Source organism: Neoarius graeffei, chromosome 3, assembly GCF_027579695.1.
Source record: "Neoarius graeffei isolate fNeoGra1 chromosome 3, fNeoGra1.pri, whole genome shotgun sequence".
NCBI classification, from domain to species: Eukaryota; Metazoa; Chordata; class Actinopteri; order Siluriformes; family Ariidae; genus Neoarius; species Neoarius graeffei.
In genome coordinates this window covers 25,218,156-25,239,148 of record NC_083571.1, presented here as the reverse complement: position 1 = coordinate 25,239,148, position 20,993 = coordinate 25,218,156, and the positions used below count along the sequence as shown (strand labels likewise).

Here is a 20,993-nt window from a genome sequence, read left to right as displayed (position 1 = left end):
ATAATTAATAACAAGGAAAAGACAATTACCGTAGTTCCACTTTTTATGAAAACTGTAACGAGGTCTTTCTGCCTCCTTTTCTCTATGAATTTGTCTGTCTATCTGTCGCAGTGCGGGCGTGGGGCGTACCGGCTGCTTCATCGTGATCGATGCCATGCTGGAGCGTGTGAAGCAGGAGAAGACGGTTGACGTGTACGGTCACGTGACGCTGATGCGCTCTCAGAGAAACTACATGGTGCAGACAGAGGAGCAGTACGTGTTTATATATGACGCGCTGTTGGAGGCCGTCACCTGTGGCAACACGGAGGTGCCTGCACGCAACCTTTACGCCTACATCCAGAGACTCTCACAGGCCGAGCCGCCCGACAACATCAGCGCCATGGAGCATGAGTTTAAAGTGAGTGTCGGCTCAGCACGTTTAAGTGCTAATGAGTTATATATGAAGTGCAGCATCACTTCTTTTTATAGTTCAGCGCTTCACATTGGAGATCTGAAGTCTCAGTGCTAAGCTGGTGTAACTGATAATCTCATCTCATTATCTGTAGCCGCTTTATCCTGTTCTACAGGGTCGCAGGCAAGCTGGAGCCTATCCCAGCTGACTACGGGCGAAAGGCGGGGTACACCCTGGACAAGTCGCCAGGTCATCACAGGGCTGACACACAGACACAGGCAACCATTCACACCTACGGTCAATTCAGAGCCACCAATTAGCCTCACCTGCATGTCTTTGGACTGTGGGGGAAACCGGCGCACCCGGAGGAAACCCACGCGGACACGGGGAGAACATGCAAACTCCACACAGAAAGGCGCTCGCCAGCCACGGGGCTCGAATCCGGACCTTCTTGCTGTGAGGCGACAGCGCTAACCACTACACCACCGTGCCACTTATTATTATTATTATTATTGCAGCAGCAGCTCAGACTGCTATAATAGAGTTCAGGCTGCAAGGTTTATATTGACGTTCTAATACGTTATTGCTTCTGTAGTAACAACATAGAAGGATTTTCTGCAAAATTGGAAAAAGAAAAGTGTGTGCTGGTTGACATGGTCAGGTTTTCTGTAAGGAGATGTTTATTTAGCATTTTTGGAAGGAGTCTCCAGTATCAGCTCTTTGCAAAAGTCAAAGGTCAAGTTTACAGCTTTATATTGTCCAGCACGGGAAAGTTTTCTGGGCTTTTTTGTGGTGTCTGCATAACCTAAAAAGCTGCATATAATTTCAAGACTAGGGCAGCACGGTAGTGTAGTGGTTAGCACTGCTCCCTCACAGCAAGAAGGTCCGGGTTCGAGCCCCGTGGCCGGCGAGGGTCTTTCTGTGCGGAGTTTGCATGTTCTCCCCGTGTCCGCGTGGGTTTCCTCCGGGTGCTCCGGTTTCCCCCACAGTCCAAAGACATGCAGGTTAGGTTAACTGGTGACTCTAAATTGACCGTCGGTGTGAATGTGAGTGTGAATGGTTGTCTCTGCCCCTTTTCCACCAAAGCAGTTCCAGGGCTGGTTCGGGGCCAGTGCTTAGTTTGGAACCGGGTTTTCTGTTTCCACTGACAAAGAACTGGCTCTAGGGCCAGAAAACCGGTTCCAGGCTAGCACCAACTCTCTGCTGGGCCAGAGGAAAGAACCGCTTACGTCAGCGGGGGGGGGGCAGAGTTGTTAAGACCAACAACAATAACAAGACCGCGAAAGATCGCCATTTTTAAGCGACGAGAAGCAGCAGCTGCACAAACGCGAAGTCAGCCATTATTATTATTGTTGTTGCTGCTGCTGCTTCTTTCGTGTTTTTGCTTCGATATTCACACCAAGGTTTATGCAAACTTAGTGACGTAACTGACGTATACAACGACGTAACTGACGTGGCTTCCCTTAGCACCGCGAGCTATGGAAAAGCAAACTGGTTCTCAGCTGGCTCGCAAGTTGAACGAGTTGTGAACCAGCACCAGCACTGGCCCCGAACCAGCCCTGGAACTGATTTGGTGGAAAAGGGTGTCAGCCCTGCGATGATCCAGGGTGTACCCCGCCTCTCACCCATAGTCAGCTGGCATAGGCTCCAGCTTGCTCACAACCCTTCACAGGACAAGCGGCTTCAGATAATGGCTATTTCAAGACGAGGAAAAAAATTCTGTTTATACATTATTGTTATCAAACAGGAACTGTCTTCTTTCATGATTGTTCCATAACATTACTATAAACTAACCATAAACAAATTAAAAGTCAGTGTTGTTATTTAACTCATTCCCTACGGCAAGCCGCTGACAGCGGCTCGGCGAATTTTCCCATTCCCTACGGAAAGCCGGTACTATCGGCTTTGGTGACGTCATATGGAATTCCCTCTGAAACTCCCATAATAAAGCAGTACACGTGAATTTGACCAATCAGAGCCGTAGAGGACTGCACATAGACCACATTTGGATATTATAATTAGCGGGAAACCCGCGTAGGAAAGGTTTATTATAGCAGGGATAGACTGCTATAATATTATTATAGTATTATAATATTATAATATAATATTATGACTGATGCTTGTGAAACCTACCTACTTCAGAATTATACAAAAATAATTTCATATTTAGAAAGGATAGGTTTCAAGGACTCAGTAAATGTATACTTTTCTACCTCTAAAATAATTTGTTATGGAGATAGAGACGTTTAACTGAATGTACCTATTAAATTGGTGATTTTCACAAAAAGTATTCTGTCAAAACGTGACTGAAAAAAATTGAAGTATTCCGTAAGGAATGAGTTAATAAATAAAACATTTTAATTGTTGGCAAAATGCTGCCATATGAGAGGAATAAATCACTTTGGGATGTGCTGTTAGCGGTCCGAACTCAGGTGACGTAACACCATGTTGCTGTTGATTATATTCCTACAGCAGCACACCCCTGAGTGTTTCCTCTTTTTAAGATGTAATGATTTCCTGTCGTGTTTTTAGAATGCCAATTTCTTACAGCGTTTTTAATATTTATCCTCTTTTTAGCACAAGTGCCTGCAAAGAAGACAGTTCTGAAATTTTAGTAGACAAACATGATCAATAAACAGGATTTCCCATGATGCACATGTATTAGATGTACTCTATGGTTTAGAAATTAACATCTTCCTGTGTTGTCATGCAGAGGTTAGCAAACGCGAGGGCACACAACTCCCGATTTGTGAGTGCCAACCTGCCCTGCAACAAGTTTAAAAACAGGCTGGTGAACATCATGCCGTACGAGAGCACGCGTGTGGGCCTGCAGCCAATCCGAGGAGTGGAGGGCTCGGACTACGTCAATGCCAGCTTTATAGACGGTTATAGGTATGAACTCACTCATCACAACCACTGCGAACAAGACAAAATGACTTCAAGATAAACGTTGTCCAAGATTAGACCTCCACACGTAACTAAGTCCCATCTCTGACTTAAAGGCCATTCCAATACTTTATTAACTCGAGTGGACTTGCGTGACCTCTTGGAGGTCGGTATGACGGTGGATGTCAGGAACAGAGCTTTTCATATAACGGCAAAATAAAACCGATAAATGATGTAGGATAAATCTCATCTCATCTCATTATCTCTAGCCGCTTTATCCTGTTCTACAGGGTCGCAGGCAAGCTGGAGCCTATCCCAGCTGACTACGGGCGAAAGGCGGGGTACACCCTGGACAAGTCGCCAGGTCATCACAGGGCTGACACATAGACACAGACAACCATTCACACTCACATTCACACCTACGGTCAATTTAGAGTCACCAGTTAACCTAACCTGCATGTCTTTGGACTGTGGGGGAAACTGGAGCACCCGGAGGAAACCCACGGGGAGAACATGCAAACTCCACACAGAAAGGCCCTCGCCGGCCACGGGGCTCGAACCCGGACCTTCTTGCTGTGAGGCGACAGCGCTAACCACTACACCACCGTGCTGCCCGTAGGATAAATCTAATAATACAAAGCAGTCGTATGTGTGGCATCAGGGCTCGAAATTCGTATATTTTTTCACCAGCCAGCCAGACTAGTTACCTTCCAAAGTAACTCGCCAAACAGAAAATCAACTCGCCAAAATTTGTTCATGTATGAATTTTACTCAGGGGTGAAAGTAACTTTTATTTCTTGCCGGTATATTATTTTGAGTCATAGTGCGCGCGCGCAGCGAGCGCCGAAAAATACACCTAATTATTTATTATCGTCTACTTATCAAGCATTCACTAGGACTTCTCATCACTCAGTAGTACTAGTATAGTACTTTTTTATCACACTATCACTCTTTCATCCGCCTGTATCAGTTTTTGATTCTAAATAAATTGCAGACACATCATTTCAACAACACAATCGTTTTAATAACACTTTTTCTAGCTGAACACTTGAAAACTAACTTTTCATTTTGGACATTCTGTCTACTAAAACACTTTGGGTACCAGCTGCGCACGTTGGCGCAAGATGGTTAAGCAGTGGGTCCGCGCACTATCTCGCACGCTGTCTGTCGAGTGAAACGCGGAAGGAATTCACTTCAGACAGAATTCAGAGACGGGTCAGAACGAGTTATATGCAGTGTATATTGAGGAAAACGTGTTGCTTTTGGTAAATGCTGAAAGTGCTTTTTTTTTCAGAGACAGTATATTTTTCTTTCCGGTACGGCCAAATCACGCCGGACCGGCCAGGACCAGCTTACTTTCACCCTTGATTTTACTTCTGTCAAAAATAACGCAAAAGAGAGTAGTTACCGTTGTTCATGACTAATTTATTTCAAGACCAGAGTATTTTGATACTGTTGTTAAATACATAAATGAGAACAACATAGAGCACCATAATATAATATCAACAAATAATAATATATTGGACTTTTTTCCCCGGTCTGCAGGTTGGGATGTCTGTAAACCAATCAGGATGCTCTTTGTCTAGCATGCGCTTCATGAACAGGCACACGCGCAGTCTCTCTCGCGCTTGTCCCCCACATGTTTCGCTTGCACGCTCTTGCTCTAGATTCCGGGAGATATTCTCCAATTTGCGGGCATCAGGGAGCCACTATCAGTATGCGGGAGACTCCCGGAACTTTTGGGAGACTTGGGATGTCTGTTATATGCATGCGCAGTAGTGAAAAAACCGACAGCCTGACCGTCCTGCCGATAAACACATCGATTAACACAGACACGGCACGCGCTTAATATGTGGCGGCTTTAGTTGACGGTGTCTGAATCTTCGCTTCATATATCTTTTTTTATTTATTTTCAACTAGCCAGCCGGGCTGGCTAGTGACAGAAATTACTCGCCAAATGACAAATTAAGTCGCCTCGGGCGACCGGACCACCACGAATTTCGAGCCCTGTGTGGCATCCTGTCAATGCACAAAACCTCCTTATATATAAAATTGCATATATATAAAATAGGAAAAGATATTTCCTTAGAACAGTGGCAAAGAGCTGCTTTTAGATAATCACTTTGGTGTTTCCTGTCAGTGGATTTGGAAAGTTATGGGGGTAACCAGTGCTCGAGCTACTTGAAATTGAAACCACACTCACAACCCGCCGTACGTGCGACTACAGGCGGTCTGCGGTAAAAAATTTGGCAAAACTGTGCTTGAGACTTGCGTGACACTTGCGTGTGTTCAGCACCGTAGAAGGTCGCAGACTGGCCGTGGAGACTTTTGGTCCTGCACATGCAAATTCTACGGGTCTTGCGAAAAATCAAGAACGCATACACTACGTACAGGACCCGTACTCCTTTTGTACGCCTGAACCAAGTCAGCAGCGCGGCGTACTTGCGATGACAGTAAGACGCACGAGTGACGCACGGTCATTGTACAAGTGACGTGCCTCAGAAGTACCACGCAAGTATCCACACTTGCTATTTCTGCGGCCCCCAAGACAGAAGTACATCTCACTTTCTACCCCTATGTGTGGTGCGCACGCAGCACACGCGACACGAGGGGCAAGACTCTGGGTATATATATTGGGGAGGAACCAAGGAACCGATTATGTAGCGTGTAGCATTGTAGAAGGTGGCTGCCATAACGACTGAGGGAGATATACCTTTATAGGCAGATGATAGAAGCTGAGCAGCAGCACGAAGCAATATTGGCTTTGCTAATACAGGAACACTGATGTCAGAACACGAGGCGGCAGAGGCGGTGGCCTCTGTCCCATCTTTTCCCCCTAACGTCCTCTCTGTTATCCTCTGCCGAGTGCAACCTGTACTTGACAAGTACTTTGCCCGTACTCCTCCCCCAAACGTTCCCCCGGGTTCACCGCGGCCCTGCGGAAGATTTATTTTGAGAAATAAATCTTATATTGCTCAACATTAGGCCTGTTCAGTTTCATTTGCCTCGAGTATGTAATTTCTTCTTCTTTAAAGGTGAAAGATTTCCATGTTTTTATGCCTCCGCCACCATAAGGTGCAGGAGGCATTATGTTTTCGGGTTGTCCGTGCGTCCGTCCCGAAACCTTGTGAACGCGATATCTCAAAGGCTAATGAAAGGAATTTCACCAAACTTTTCACCATTTGTGCGCTTTGGGACAAACATGAACTGATTAGATTTTCAGATCAAAGGGTCTAAGGTCAAGGTCACTGTGAGGTCAAATGTCTGTCCGAAAACCTTGTGAAGACACTATCTCCAAGGCTGATGCAAGTAATTTCACCAGGTCAAGATTACTGTGAGGTCAAATGTCCATCCCCAAATCACAACTTAATAAGGCGTGTAGTCTACCGGGCGGAGGCATCCCCATCGACACCGTTGGCGTCGAGTTCTATCTAGATTATTTATTTATTTTTTTTATTTTTTTTTTTGGATGTCAAGTTTTAGCTTTAGCTTATTATATGACCAATTGTGTTTTATTGAGTATAACCTGTGTGTTAAGACTGAGTGACAGTGGCGATGCAAAAAAACTCATGCACACACACACTAACCCTAGCCTCTGAACTTGATAAAGTTGCCTGTATGTGTGTGGCACAAGCACCCTTTTGTATGATTGCGTGTTCCCCTTCCCACATGCTTCACATGTTCAAAGACATGCAGGTTAGGTTAATATGGGACGGCCTTGAGCTGAGGTGCCCTTGAGTGAGGCACCTAACTCCCAACTGCTCCCCGGGCGCTGTTAGCATGGCTGCCCACTGCTCTGGGTGTGTGTTCACTGCTTCAGATGCATACTTGCCAACCCTCCCAATTTCAGCGGGAGGCTCCCGATTTTAGCTTCCGCCTCCCGATCGTATTTGTTAAAAACTGGATAATCTTCCGGTTTTGGGAAATCCCTACCGCCAACTTAAAAATACTCCCGATTATGTCCAATCAGAATCGTATGAGAAACACTGCTGACGTCAACTGATTTTTAACCAATCAACAAACAGAACGACAGTCACTTCCGTAATGTAGGATTCACCCAGGCTGTCTGACATTTTTTACAAGCAGTCATTCATCATGGCCACTAAACCCAATACCAAACAGCAAAAATATGAATGCAAATACCAGGTTGCATGGGAGAATGAATTTCCATGGATAAGCAAATGCTCGACCAGCCAGTTACACATTTTAAAGGAACAGCCCACCGTACTTCCATAATGAAATATGCTCTTATCTGAATTGAGACGAGCTGCTCCGTACCTCTCCGAGCTTTGCGCGACCTCCCAGTCAGTCAGACGCGCTGTCACTCCTGTTAGCAATGTAGCTGGGCTCAGTATGGCCAATGGTATTTTTTGGGGCTGTAGTTAGATGCGACCAAACTCTTCCGCGTTTTTCCTGTTTACATAGGTTTATATGACCAGTGACATGAAACAAGTTCACTTACACAAATTGAAACGTAGCGATTTTCTATGTCATGGAAAGTCCGCACTATAATGACAGGCGTATTAACACCTTCTGCGCGCTTCGGCAGCGCATTGATATCTGAGCTCCGTATCAATGCGCTGTCGAAGCGCGCAGAAGGTGTTAATACGCCTGTCATTATAGTGCGGACTTTCCATAGCATAGAAAATCGCTACGTTTCAATTTGTGTAACTGAACTTGTTTCGTGTCACTGGTCATATAAACCTATGTAAACAGGAAAAACGCGGAAGAGTTTGGTCGCATCTAACTACAGCCCCAAAAAATACCATTGGCCATGCTGAGCCTAGCTACATTGCTAACAGGAGTGACAGCGCGTCTGACTGCGTCTGACTGACTGGGAGGTCGCGCAAAGCTCGGAGAGGTACGGAGCAGCTCGTCTCAATTCAGATAAGAGCATATTTTATTATGGAAGTACGGTGGACTGTTCCTTTAAGGTAAAGATACCTTAAATCAGAATATAATGGAGATTTGAGTGTGAAATTAAACTAGTCTTCCATACCATTTCAGAAACAAACTGTACAACTTCTAAAGTGTTTAGTGAAATTTTTCATGACAGAGAATTTGTTTGAGGAGTGTATTTGAATAGTGTCGTAGTGTCTTAGTGCTATTTTGAATTTATGTTTGAAAGTTTTAAGTGAAAGATTACTAGTGAGTGTATTTTGGTCGGACTAAAATTTTGCATTTGAGTGAATTTCTTTGTGGAGTATATTTTGATAGTATGCAGGGCTTGATATTAGCACTTGCCCGATGGCCCGGCGGTGTTTTTTACGTCTTTCGGGCCACTGAATTTGGCCAAACAGTGGCCCGGGCGGGCCAGTACATTTTCGATACAAATTAAATTTTATTACTCATATTTTACCCAGAATTGTGAAGAAATTGTTCGTAAAATGCACCTTTTCGATACGAGGTCCGTCATCTTTGTTTTCGTCCCGCTCCGCTCCGCAGCAGGAGTGTATCGTCTTCGTGCATCTTCGGAGATGTTCGGTGCTGTTCGGAAGCGTCATTTTGGCGGGAAAATAGCATCTTGTAGACGAAGACGGTTGCGGCAAGGAGACCATCAGAACGGTGAAATTCAAATAGAAATCTGTTCAAACTCCACGCTCCCTAACCTGGCCAAAGGCCAGGTAAACAGTTTAAATACGATCGTGCATAAATTAACTATCGGGTGTTAACGAATAGCTTCATTTTGAACTCGGCAGCCAATCAGAGCGCGCGACGTCACGCTCGGTTTACAACTCGCCAAATATGGCGCCAAATCGTAAAACAGCATTTCAACACGCGCCTTAGCTTCAGATGGTGTAAAATCGTTCAGACTTTGTATATTAATATCAAAATTTTAGGATACACTGCCAAGAAATACGGCTACACGTGTATCAACTTTTAGTGATTAAAGAATGAAGTATAAATGTTGGTTGCTATGACTGAAATAGAAGAACAGATAAAATAATGTGGTAAATTAGATCTGATCCCATATATTATATTATTCAAATATCCAAAGATGATGAAATCTATCAAAATAGCCAAACTAGGTCTACATTAGTTCATTACAACAAAAATAATAACTACTCTGACCCTCTGTGGTACAACCAGACCATGCTAAACCCAGTATACCCCCAGTTGCTAGGGGATCTGCTGTTGCCATGGCAACAGTTTATGCAAATGAGCTGAATTTGCAAAAATGTACTACTAGTTCCCCCAAGGGTATATCCTGAAAATTTGGTGTTTATATCTTGTCTCATTAAAAAAATACAACATTTCACCCCTTTTTGGCTCACCTGAGCATACCTGTTAATTAGCTAATTAACAGGTAATTAGGGTTATAAATCACCCCCGAGCAGGTAAGGCTTTGCAAAAATCTCACTAGATTATTCCCCAAAGTCCACCCTTTCAGGAAATGTATGGTTTGTCAATGATTCTCATGATATTTTATTAATTAAGAAATAAAACTTCTTCATGGGCAATAAAAATGCCCATTTAAATCCAGCATGATGAGGGTTAGTATGCCACCCTCACCTTTCATCCAGACTTGGGACTGGCCTGTGTGTGTCTTGTGTCTATTATATAAAGGTGTATTTAAAAAGTTAATTGTACTTCTATAAGAATATCTACAGTGGTGAGAATTCAATATCTACAATGTTGAGAATATATGAGCCAAAGTTGAAACCATGACAAAAAAGGAAAATATGTCGACATCACACAGGGTGGGTTACAGGCAAAGCTTATTCTATAAACAAGTTAGTTGCATGGTGAGGCAAAACTTAGCTTATTCTAAAACTTATACAAACAATTGTTAATGTAAAACAGTAATCAACAGCATGTGTTAAACGAACACAGAACAAGAACAAAGGAAATTTTTAAATGTAACTAAGAAATTGATAGAACAAGAAATGCAAACAATAAAATATAAATGTGAACAAGCTAACAAAATATGAATAATCTTATTTTCATTAATTTCACCTTAAAATGCACCAGAATGCACGAATATGAATTGAAAAATCAAAATTTTCCAGGGGAGGGCCCCCGGACCCCCCGCTTTGTGCAAGCACCTGTGGTGCTTGCAGCGGCTGCCTGTGGCAGCCGTGATTCGGGTACCGCGCACATTCGGGCCACCACATTTTCCATTTGGGCCAGTAACTTTTCAATCCCACTGGCCCAATGGGCCATCAGTGATAAATGCTTAATGTCTAGGCCTGGTATGGTAGTATTTATAGTGCCATTTTTAAATTTTGTTTGAAAACTTTCAAAGTTTGCAAATTCCTCTGATGCATTCCGATAGGATTTTGATAGGATTTCTAGTGCTTTTTAAAAATTCTGTTGGAAAGTGTTTCGTGAGAGAGATGCATTTTAGTAGTACTAAGACAGTGCAGTATTTATTTAATTGAGTTGTTACTATTTTGGTCAAATCTTATTAAAATTTAATTTGTATATGATATTATAGTTCTCTGGGCGGCACGGTGGTGTACCACCACTCACATTCACACCTACAGTCAATTTAGAACCACCAGTTAACCTAACCTGCATGTCTTTGGACTGTGGGGGAAACCGGAGCACCCGGAGGAAACCCACACGGACACGGGGAGAACATGCAAACTCCGCACAGAAAGGCCCTCGCCGGCCACGGGGCTCGAACCCGGTTCTTCTTGCTGTGAGGCGACAGCGCTAACCACTACACCACCGTGCCGCCTATTTATATCTCAAATGTCAAATTTTTTTGTATTTTAGTTCAGGAAACTCTGTAGTTTTCAGAACTATCTATCGAAGACAATGTCAAATTTCACTCAGGCTGCTCGATATATTGTTAGTGTGCTTCTTGTCCTTTGTATTCACTAAGCATAAAATTGCCTCTGCCCTCACTCCCGCGTTCTCCTTTTCCCTGCAGGCAGCAGAGGGCGTATATCGCCACGCAGGGTCCTCTGGCTGAGACAGCTGAAGATTACTGGAGAATGCTGTGGGAACACAACTCCACTATTGTAGTGATGCTCACTAAACTTAGAGAGATGGGAAGGGTTAGTTACACACACACACACACACACACACACTGTTTAACATTACCATACTGTGATCTATATTACAGTCCTGATTCCAGTGTTCAACTTAAAGAATTGAAAGTGTGTGTGTGTTTCAGGAGAAGTGCCACCAATACTGGCCATCGGAGAGGTCAGCACGCTATCAGTACTTTGTGGTGGACCCTATGGCTGAGTACAACATGCCGCAGTACATCCTGCGAGAATTTAAAGTGACCGATGCCAGGGTGTGTTACTCACACAGACGCACACATACAGTACACTCCGGTGTTCTTTTGTTGGTTCTCTATCAGAAGTTTGTATTACGAAAGCAAATAAAGCTGCTTTGTGACACATCCATTGTTAAAAGCGTTATACAGATAAAACCGAATTCTGCTTGTACACATAACGTTAACCCTAATCAACCAAATTAATCATTAATGAAAATTGCTTTTTTTTTTTTTTATGAGAACAAGCAAAATGTCCCCTGAAGCACCAGAATTCTGATTTTCCACACACATTTATCCACTCCCACTCATACAATGAGTCACGCTGCCAGCTCACCATGTACCTGTTTTTCCTGGAACAATCTGGAATGCTCTGGCTGTTTACTTACACACACACACACACACACACACACAGTCATCCTAATGTGTTCGTGTTCTCAGGACGGCCAGTCCCGCACTGTTCGCCAGTTCCAGTTTACTGATTGGCCAGAGCAGGGCGTGCCAAAGTCTGGTGAAGGCTTCATAGATTTCATTGGCCAGGTGCACAAGACAAAAGAGCAGTTTGGTCAAGACGGACCCATAACAGTACACTGCAGGTGAGAAGGCTTTATTTCTCACATGTACAGTCAAATTCTTTTCTTCACAGATCACAGCTTGTTAGGAAGTTGGGGTCAAAGCACAGGGTAAGTTATGGCATGCTACCCCTAGAGCAGAGAGCATTAAGGGCCTTGCTCAAGGGTCCAACAATGGCAGCTTGGCAGTGCCGGGACTTGAACCAAGTCTTGTTAGAGAGCATGCGGGTTTATATACAAAGAACAGCCTCAATTCACAACAGGCAGTCATTTGACTAATAAACTACTGACCGTTGTTTTTGCGTGACTGCCGTTCTGACATGGTCACATGACTACCTTAAAGTGCCATTCCACCATTGGATGTATTCTTTGGCATAAAATACAATATATTTTGACAACATATATAAATGGTATCACTAGATAGAGAAATCTTTTAGCTTCAAACATAATTTTTTTTAACAACGACAAGTATATTAATTTTGCAACCAAAGTCACCTACCCTTTTAATTTCCGCGCGTGATGTCATCGGCAGGTTCCCCTTCTTGTGTACCCTGTGACGTGGCACATATCAGCAATGGCGGATAGAACGCGATAAAAATAATACCAATAAATCTAGCTAATACCAATAAATCTAGCTAACTGAAAGATTAACTCAATTTTTCGCAATTTTTTTGGCCCCCATATACGAGGAGAAATGACTCTCTCACTTTGGGGGTTTCCTGGTCTAAAAATAGACCGACACATGGTACACAAGAAGGGGAACCTGCCGATGACATCACGTTTCACTACCGCGCGGAAATTAAAAGGGTAGGTGACTTTGGTCACAAAATTAATATACTTGTCGTTGTCAAAAAATGATGTTTGATATATCATTTTGAAGCTAAAAGATTTCTCTGTCTAGGCATGTTGTCATAAAATATATTGTATTTTATGCCAAAGAATACATCCAATGGTGGAATGGCACTTTAAAGCTTGCACCTCCCCAAACTCTTATGCCCAAAACTCACCCATGGTTCAGTAGATAATCTCACCTGGATACTGTAGATTTACACCTAAAACCAGCATCTGTAATCAGAAACAATGTCCTGTGCTCATCCAAGAAGAGGATATATTCCGTTTTTTTGTTTTGTTTTTTGTGTACTTGCTTAAAGCTAGACTTCCTTTCAGGTTTTTCAAGTGTAGGTCATAAAAAGAATTTTCCCTGACACCCAATTCTTTTTGTTTCGTGGACCAAAAGCTACCGAATTCGAATCACAGACTTCCAATTTTATTCGTTTTTTTTCCCCCTAATACAGGGCTGGGCAATAATTTTTTTCCACGGGGCCACATGAGAAACAGAAAATTTTGTGGAGGGCCGGACCAAAAGGCTGAACTAAATTCTGCATAATATTAATTGTATTTATTTATATAAAGCAGTAAATAACATTGTTTTTACAAGCTGCTAAGACTGGTAAGAGTCTGGAAAAAACGAGGTTGCCTTACAAAAAATGTCATTAATTCAATCAAATTTCCCAAAACAATGGTTAACAAAATGTGAACGTTTGTACCATTTTTTTTCAGTCACATTCACCCCAAAACACAATAAAGACATCACAATATTGTCTTTCTACTCCAAATATCAAGCACCAAGTCCACCAAGCACTCTTTCACAAATTCCCCCTCCGAGAATGGCTTACTGTTTTTAGCGATTTTGTGGGAAAGCACAAAGCTGGTCTTGGTTGCTGCATCCCGGGATGTGTGACGCTTGGTAAAAAAGCCTTGCTGCTTTTCTAGCTTAGCCAGCAAAGCTTCCGATGTCCGCGCTATTTCAGCATCAGTCAAGTTTCGGTATTTCTCAGCGTGCTTCGTCTGGTAATGCCGACTCAAATTGTAGTCTTTGAACACGGCGATCTGCTCTCCGCAAACTAAACACACGGCTTTATCTCTGACTTCAGTAAATAAATACTTAGCAGTCCATGTTTTGTTGAAAGCCCTGTATTCGGCATCTACCTTTCTTCTTTTTGCGGACATTTGGGGGCTAAAGTCTTCTTGTGACCTGCTCGCAACAACGTCGATTCGGTGTAGGTATCAGATCTACAGATCGGCTCGGGCTCCGGCGCCTGCTGGTGATGTCACACTATGTGATTGGCTGGATCGTTTGAAGGATGACGTACAAGTTTGTGGTTGGTCTGGACAAATTACGGAAGTAGTTATCGCGGGATTAGGTTTCGTGGGATTTCATATACAGCATTGCGTTTTTGTTGAACACAACTTCAAAATAAAAGCAATGCACATTCAGTCCATGCATGAGGTAAAATTAGAAAATACGTTTATTTTGTAATTTCTAATTAACCTTATGCGGGCCGGTCAGAATGAACCAAAGGGCCGGATGCGGGCCGTAAAATGCCCAGGTCTGCCCTAATAGAACAATTAATGAATTTACAGGCACGCGGCCCTAAATTCTCCGCTATTTCTCCTGCTTCACCGTGACCCAATACAAGATACTACGTCATGCATGACGTGGTGGGCTTTCCCCGTTCACACAAGGCATTGTGGGATACAAATTTGAAACAGGAGAGAAAAATGAAGGATGCGAATGAAACGTGAAAGAGCGACTACAGTAACGGAAAGCGAGGAGAAAAGACGTTATGTTATATGCAAAGGAGAGGAAACGCAGGACCGAACTAATAAATAATCGGCGCTCAGCGAGCACCTCGGTGTGCCGTAAAACCCAAAAGAAGAAGGTGGTGAACCTGCGCATGCGCACAGACTTCCTCTGTCTGCTCGACTGCGTGAAGGGTTGTTTTACAATCAGGACACGCAAGCTAAAAATCACATTTAACACTCATTATCTTCAATATCAAAAGGCTTGACTAAATAAACTTGGTTGTTTATTGTAGCCCTGTGATAGCTCTATTTCCCATGCAAAAAAAAATTTGGTGATAACATTATTTTTGGTGAATGTATGGCAATATGTGTCATATTTAGCAAAATTACTTGTGTCATTTAGAAAAAGTGCTTTTTTGGCCACAGGGATGCACTTAAATCATTCTTTATACCATAAAACACATATTTGGTTCCATATCATTGGAAACATAGTTAAGTTTTAATGTTGAATGCCAGGAAGTTTTCAGACTATTTTGATCAAATTAGTGTCAAAAAAAGTCCTCTCCGAGACAGCTAATTTTTCAATATAAAATAACATATCTAAAATGATTATTTTCATCCTAAAATGTGGTCAAGATATTGGGACATAAATATTAGAGACAACTAACACAAAGCTTACAGCCTTATATTTAAAAGCACTATGGAAGTAGTGGATTCTGAATTGTCAAAAAAAAAAATGTCCTCTCCGAGAATCACTTCATTTGTTTCTCCCATCTTATAGCAGATTACACAAAACTACCATACACACGTCAAAAAATTACCTGAAATCTGTTCTTTAACTTGTCCTTCACTTAAAAACTGCTACAAGAACCAGTTTGAATCAGTTTGAATTTTGGACCCCTGTGACACAAACTTTGTACCCTGATTGTAAAACAACCCTGAAGCAAGCAATTTCATGCACATTATTTGCTTTAATCCCCCTCAAATTAAACAACCTGCCTCAAGTGGAGGAGTTTAAGTATCTCGGGATCTTGTTCACGATTGAGGGAAGGATGGAGTGTGAGATCGACAGGCGGATCGGTGCAGCCTCCACAGTGATGCGGTCGTTTTACTGGTCCATCGTGGTGAAGAAGGAGCTGAGCCAAAAGGCGAAGCTCTCAATTTACCGGTCGATCTACGTTCCGACTCTCACCTATGGTCATGAGCTTTGGGTAATGACCGAAAGAACAAGATCGCGGATACAAGCGGCCGAAATGAGTTTCCTTCGCAGGGTGGCTGGGTGCTCCCTTAGAGATAGGGTGAGAAGCACAGTCACTCGGGAGGAGCTCGGAGTAGAGCTGCTGCTCCTCCACATCGAGAGGAATCAGCTGAGGTGGCTCGGGCATCTTTTTCGGATGCCTCCTGGACGCCTCCCTGGGGAGGTGTTCCAGGCATGTCCCCCCGGGAGGAGGCCCCGGGGAAGACCCAGGACACGCTGGAGGGACTATGTCTCTCGGCTGGCCTGGGAACGCCTCGGTGTTCTTCCCGAGGAGCTGGCCGAGGTGTCTGGGGAAAGGGAAGTTTGGGCTTCCATGCTTAGACTGCTGCCTCCACGACCCGGTCCCGGATAAAGCGGAAGAAGACGAGACGAGAAATTAAACTTCCCAACCACAGAATGGCCTGATATTTTGTGAGAGATTACAGAAATAAACATCTATCACAATGATCGAATTTCAGAGGGAACTGAATTTCACCGATTTTATGAAATCGAAAGGCCGTCTAGCTTTAAAATCTACATACAGTTATCTGTAAAGCTGTCTTGTAGCAATTTCTATCGTTAAAAGTGCTGTACATATAAAACTGAACTGAGTAGAACTGTTGTTGCGAAAAGTTCAAAAGGTAGTCTCGTCTCCTGAACTCTGATAAGAAATGAACGCGTTTGTATCCACACCAAGGCGTGGGCTAGCTAATGAGATTTTGCAGTACTTGTGGCCAGCTCAGCTGTTATGACCGAGATCACTAACTGAACGTTATTATATGGCACGGGCTACTTCTGGTAAAATCGTGCGCTCTGATTGGTCCTTTGGTGGGTGGAATTTTCCCGTAATGCCCGTAGGTGATTATGGACTTTCTTTCAAAGGTGCCGGCTTTCAACGTTGCAAACAAAAAAAAGATGAATTGGAAATCAAGACGGAATCGTAAACAGCCGAAACGCAAAAGAAAAACAAGAAATCACAGAGTTATTCAAGAAACGAGCAACGAACTGCATTCAGTACCCGCTAGCCGTTTATTCTGCCTGCATGACTCAGCCATGTTACAAATATGATGATTGAAAGAAGCGTCTTGCCGCATTATAACAACCGTCTATTTTAATCAAAAAAGCCATATAATAAACTTCTTATTAACCTCGCACGCAGTTAATAAGTACAACCCCGATTCCAAAAAAGTTGGGACAAAGTACAAATTGTAAATAAAAACGGAACGCAATGATGTGGAAGTTTCAAAATTCCATATTTTATTCAGAATAGAACATAGATGACATATCAAATGTTTAAACTGAGAAAATGTATCATTTAAAGAGAAAAATTAGGTGATTTTAAATTTCATGACAACAACACATCTCAAAAAAGTTGGGACAAGGCCATGTTTACCACTGTGAGACATCCCCTTTTCTCTTTACAACAGTCTGTAAACGTCTGGGGACTGAGGAGACAAGTTGCTCAAGTTTAGGGATAGGAATGTTAACCCAGTCTTGTCTAATGTAGGATTCTAGTAGCTCAACTGTCTTAGGTCTTTTTTGTCGTATCTTCCGTTTTATGATGCGCCAAATGTTTTCTATGGGTGAAAGATCTGGACTGCAGGCTGGCCAGTTCAGTACCCGGACCCTTCTTCTACGCAGCCATGATGCTGTAATTGATGCAGTATGTGGTTTGGCATTGTCATGTTGGAAAATGCAAGGTCTTCCCTGAAAGAGACGTCATCTGGATGGGAGCATATGTTGCTCTAGAACCTGGATATACCTTTCAGCATTGATGGTGTCTTTCCAGATGTGTAAGCTGCCCATGCCACACGCACTAATGCAACCCCATACCATCAGAGATGCAGGCTTCTGAACTGAGCGCTGATAACAACTCGGGTCGTCCTTCTCCTCTTTAGTCCGAGTGACACGGCGTCCCTGATTTCCATAAAGAACTTCAAATTTTGATTCGTCTGACCACAGAACAGTTTTCCACTTTGCCACAGTCCATTTTAAATGAGCCTTGGCCCAGAGAAGACGTCTGCGCTTCTGGATCGTGTTTAGATACGGCTTCTTCTTTGAACTATAGAGTTTTAGCTGGCAACGGCGGACGGCACGGTGAATTGTGTTCACAGATAATGTTCTCTGGAAATATTCCTGAGCCCATTTTGTGATTTCCAATACAGAAGCATGCCTGTATGTGATGCAGTGCCGTCTAAGGGCCCGAAGATCACGGTGTTGCTGTCATGAAATTTCAAATGAGCCAATATTTGGCATGAAATTTCAAAATGTCTCACTTTTGACATTTGATATGTTGTCTATGTTCTATTGTGAATACAATATCAGTTTTTGAGATTTGTAAATTATTGCATTCCATTTTTATTTACAATTTGTACTTTGTCCCAACTTTTTTGGAATCAGGGTTGTAATTGTTAATGAGCAAGTCACGAAGTTAAAGTTTCTTTATGTTGAAAATTAGAATATTTTCAGTGCAGAGATTGTATATACAATATTTGTTGTATAATTTGTGTGTGTTGTAGTGCCGGTGTTGGGAGGACAGGTGTCTTTATCACTTTGAGCATAGTGCTGGAGAGGATGCGTTATGAAGGAGTGGTCGACATCTTCCAAACTGTCAAAATGCTGCGAACGCAGAGACCAGCCATGGTGCAGACGGAGGTGTGTATTCACACACTCATACGCACATGGCTGAGGGAGCAGAAGTCAAAAAGTATGCGCAGTTTTCCTTGGGTGTGTGCTGATGTGTGTGTGTGTGTTTCTGCTTCACAGGAACAATACCAGTTTTGCTACCGTGCAGCACTGGAGTACCTGGGCAGTTTCGATCACTATGCAACATAAAGCGTCTCTGGTTTCTGCCAGCTTCTCTGGACCAGCAGGACATTTCCTCCCGTGTAATCGTCTGTGCTAAATAGCAGTCTCCCAGTGCGTCTGTACTGAGTGTGCTGTCAAGCCGTGTGTTCTTGGCTCTGGAAAAGGTAAAAGGTAGCACTGAACTGATTGAAAGGTCAGTGTAGTTTCTGTTCAGTTCAGGGCTATCTTAAGATAATCACCACGAACATTAAATCCAGCGCCTGGGAGACGAGTGCTCAAGCAAGTTTTATTTTTGATTTTGATTAAAATGTACCACTGATTAGTTACCAACTTGTAAGAGATTGGGGCTAATACCTAATCACTGAAGTTTTTAAACTCCTGCAATGACCAGTTGCACGCAAATATGTGCACACACACACACACACACACGCGCACGCGTGCGCGCGCAGAGTGGACCACTGGCAGTCGTGGTTTACCGAACAGGCTGTGCAGTACTGAACATGACTGCACTATTGATTTAACTTGAAAGCACACAGAATAATCCACAGTAATTATATCACCTGTTGAATTGTTTAAGTATAAAAATACATTTTATATATATATATCATATAGTATATATAAAATACACACAGTATTCACGTGTACTGTATGTGGTGGACTGGGAAAAATCTGTCCGAGAACTGTCGCTGAATTCTGAAAGCCATTCAGAGTATAAGGTTTCTGTCTATAATATAATCTCGTCTTTTAGAACCCCATAAATACGTTTCTTCGAACGAAGTGAATAACCTTGTCTAGGCTCCCTTTGATCTCCCTGCAAAAGATTACGTCGCGTAAGGAGTCGCAAATTAGTGCGATTTCCTCACTAAGTGAAAGTCATGTGTTAATCAGGTTGTTGGAGAGCTACGTCGTAATGAAATGGCTGCAAGTCCCACAGTCCTGAAGTGTTTTATTCCTCTTTTACCACACAGTGTTTTGCCGATGCTAAAAATGTATTTGTTTGTAATTACATTTAATCTGTGCTTGAAGAATAGGCTAGTTCCTCTTATAGCAGCTAAAACAGGTGTTCTCTCACCAACCCGCCTTTATTTTTATCTCTCTTGAAATTAATGTAAAACAAAACAGAGCTTGTCCTGTTTCCCATGTAAAAAAAAACAAAAAAAAAACACTTTACCTCTTACTGTTAGAAAGCACCAACACTGGAGAGTCCTTCTAAATATACGAACTAGACGTCTCCTCACCACTTGACTGAGGACACACAAACATGCACGAGCACTTGCTCTAGAAATGATCAAATATTAGAACTGATAAACTATTAGAACAAGCACATTTAAAGGAGAACTGAAGGCAATTTTTTTATTCTATTTCTCATTTTATTAAATACAGGAATGCATTTCTGACCGCTATTTTGTCGCTGCTACAGTATAGCAAGTTCTGAGTGTTTGAAATATGCTCTGCAATATATCAGTCCATATGTCAAAGCAACGGCCGTAAACGAGATTCGTTGAGACCTGTACGAGACATCGTAGGACGGAAGTAAAACCTACAGCGGAAACCAAAGTGACGCTCGCCCTCCTTCGATTGCTGACGTAATCAAGCCGGAAGTTTTGTTTGTTTTGATAGCGATCAGGAAAGTTTGAAAAAAGTCGGCAGTAATCGTCATTTAAACTCGTTTTTGTGCAATACTTCGTTTGGAAAACAGTTTTCAAAATGGCGGCGCTGACGCTTCACATTTTGAAGTCTCGTGAAGATCGCGCGGATAAGCGACGCCTGCCGTGGACCAAACGAACTAAATTCAACATGGCTAAAAACCGAACAGGCCGATAAGTATAATATTTAATTGCAATTAGTTGCCAATACGAGTCACGATATACAGTGGTATGCAAAAGTTTGGGCACCCCTGGTCAAAATTACAGTTACTGTGAACAGTTAAGCAAGTTGAAGATGAAATGATCTCCAAAAGGCATAAAGTTAAAGATGAAACACACTTTTCAACATTTTAAGCAATTTCGGTGTATTATTTTGGTTTTGTACAATTTTAGAGGGGTGGCACGGTGGTGTAGTGGTTAGCGCTGTTGCCTCACAGCAAGAAGGTCCGGGTTCGAGCCCCGTGGCCGGCGAGGGCCTTTCTGTGTGGAGTTTGCATGTTCTCCCCGTGTCCGCGTGGGTTTCCTCCGGGTGCTCCGGTTTCCCCCACAGTCCAAAGACATGCAGGTTAGGTTAACTGGTGACTCTAAATTGACCGTAGGTGTGAATGTGAGTGTGAATGGTTGTCTGTGTCTATGT

The 20,993-nt window shown here is 42.9% G+C and overlaps 1 protein-coding gene across 1 annotated transcript in view; it reads left to right on the top strand.

Annotated features, from left to right (window-relative positions):
- The window catches only part of ptprdb (protein tyrosine phosphatase receptor type Db), a 234,783-nt gene extending 214,178 nt beyond the window's left edge, over nt 1-20,605 (top strand). Inside the window, exons 27-33 of the mRNA XM_060916548.1 lie at nt 112-397; nt 3,105-3,283; nt 11,157-11,283; nt 11,403-11,528; nt 11,949-12,103; nt 18,422-18,557; nt 18,669-20,605. Coding sequence (XP_060772531.1) covers nt 112-397; nt 3,105-3,283; nt 11,157-11,283; nt 11,403-11,528; nt 11,949-12,103; nt 18,422-18,557; nt 18,669-18,737 — 1,078 coding nt within the window. The 3' untranslated portion in view covers nt 18,738-20,605. The remainder of the gene's footprint in view (nt 1-111; nt 398-3,104; nt 3,284-11,156; nt 11,284-11,402; nt 11,529-11,948; nt 12,104-18,421; nt 18,558-18,668) is intronic.
- Nucleotides 20,606-20,993: the final 388 nt, after the last annotated feature.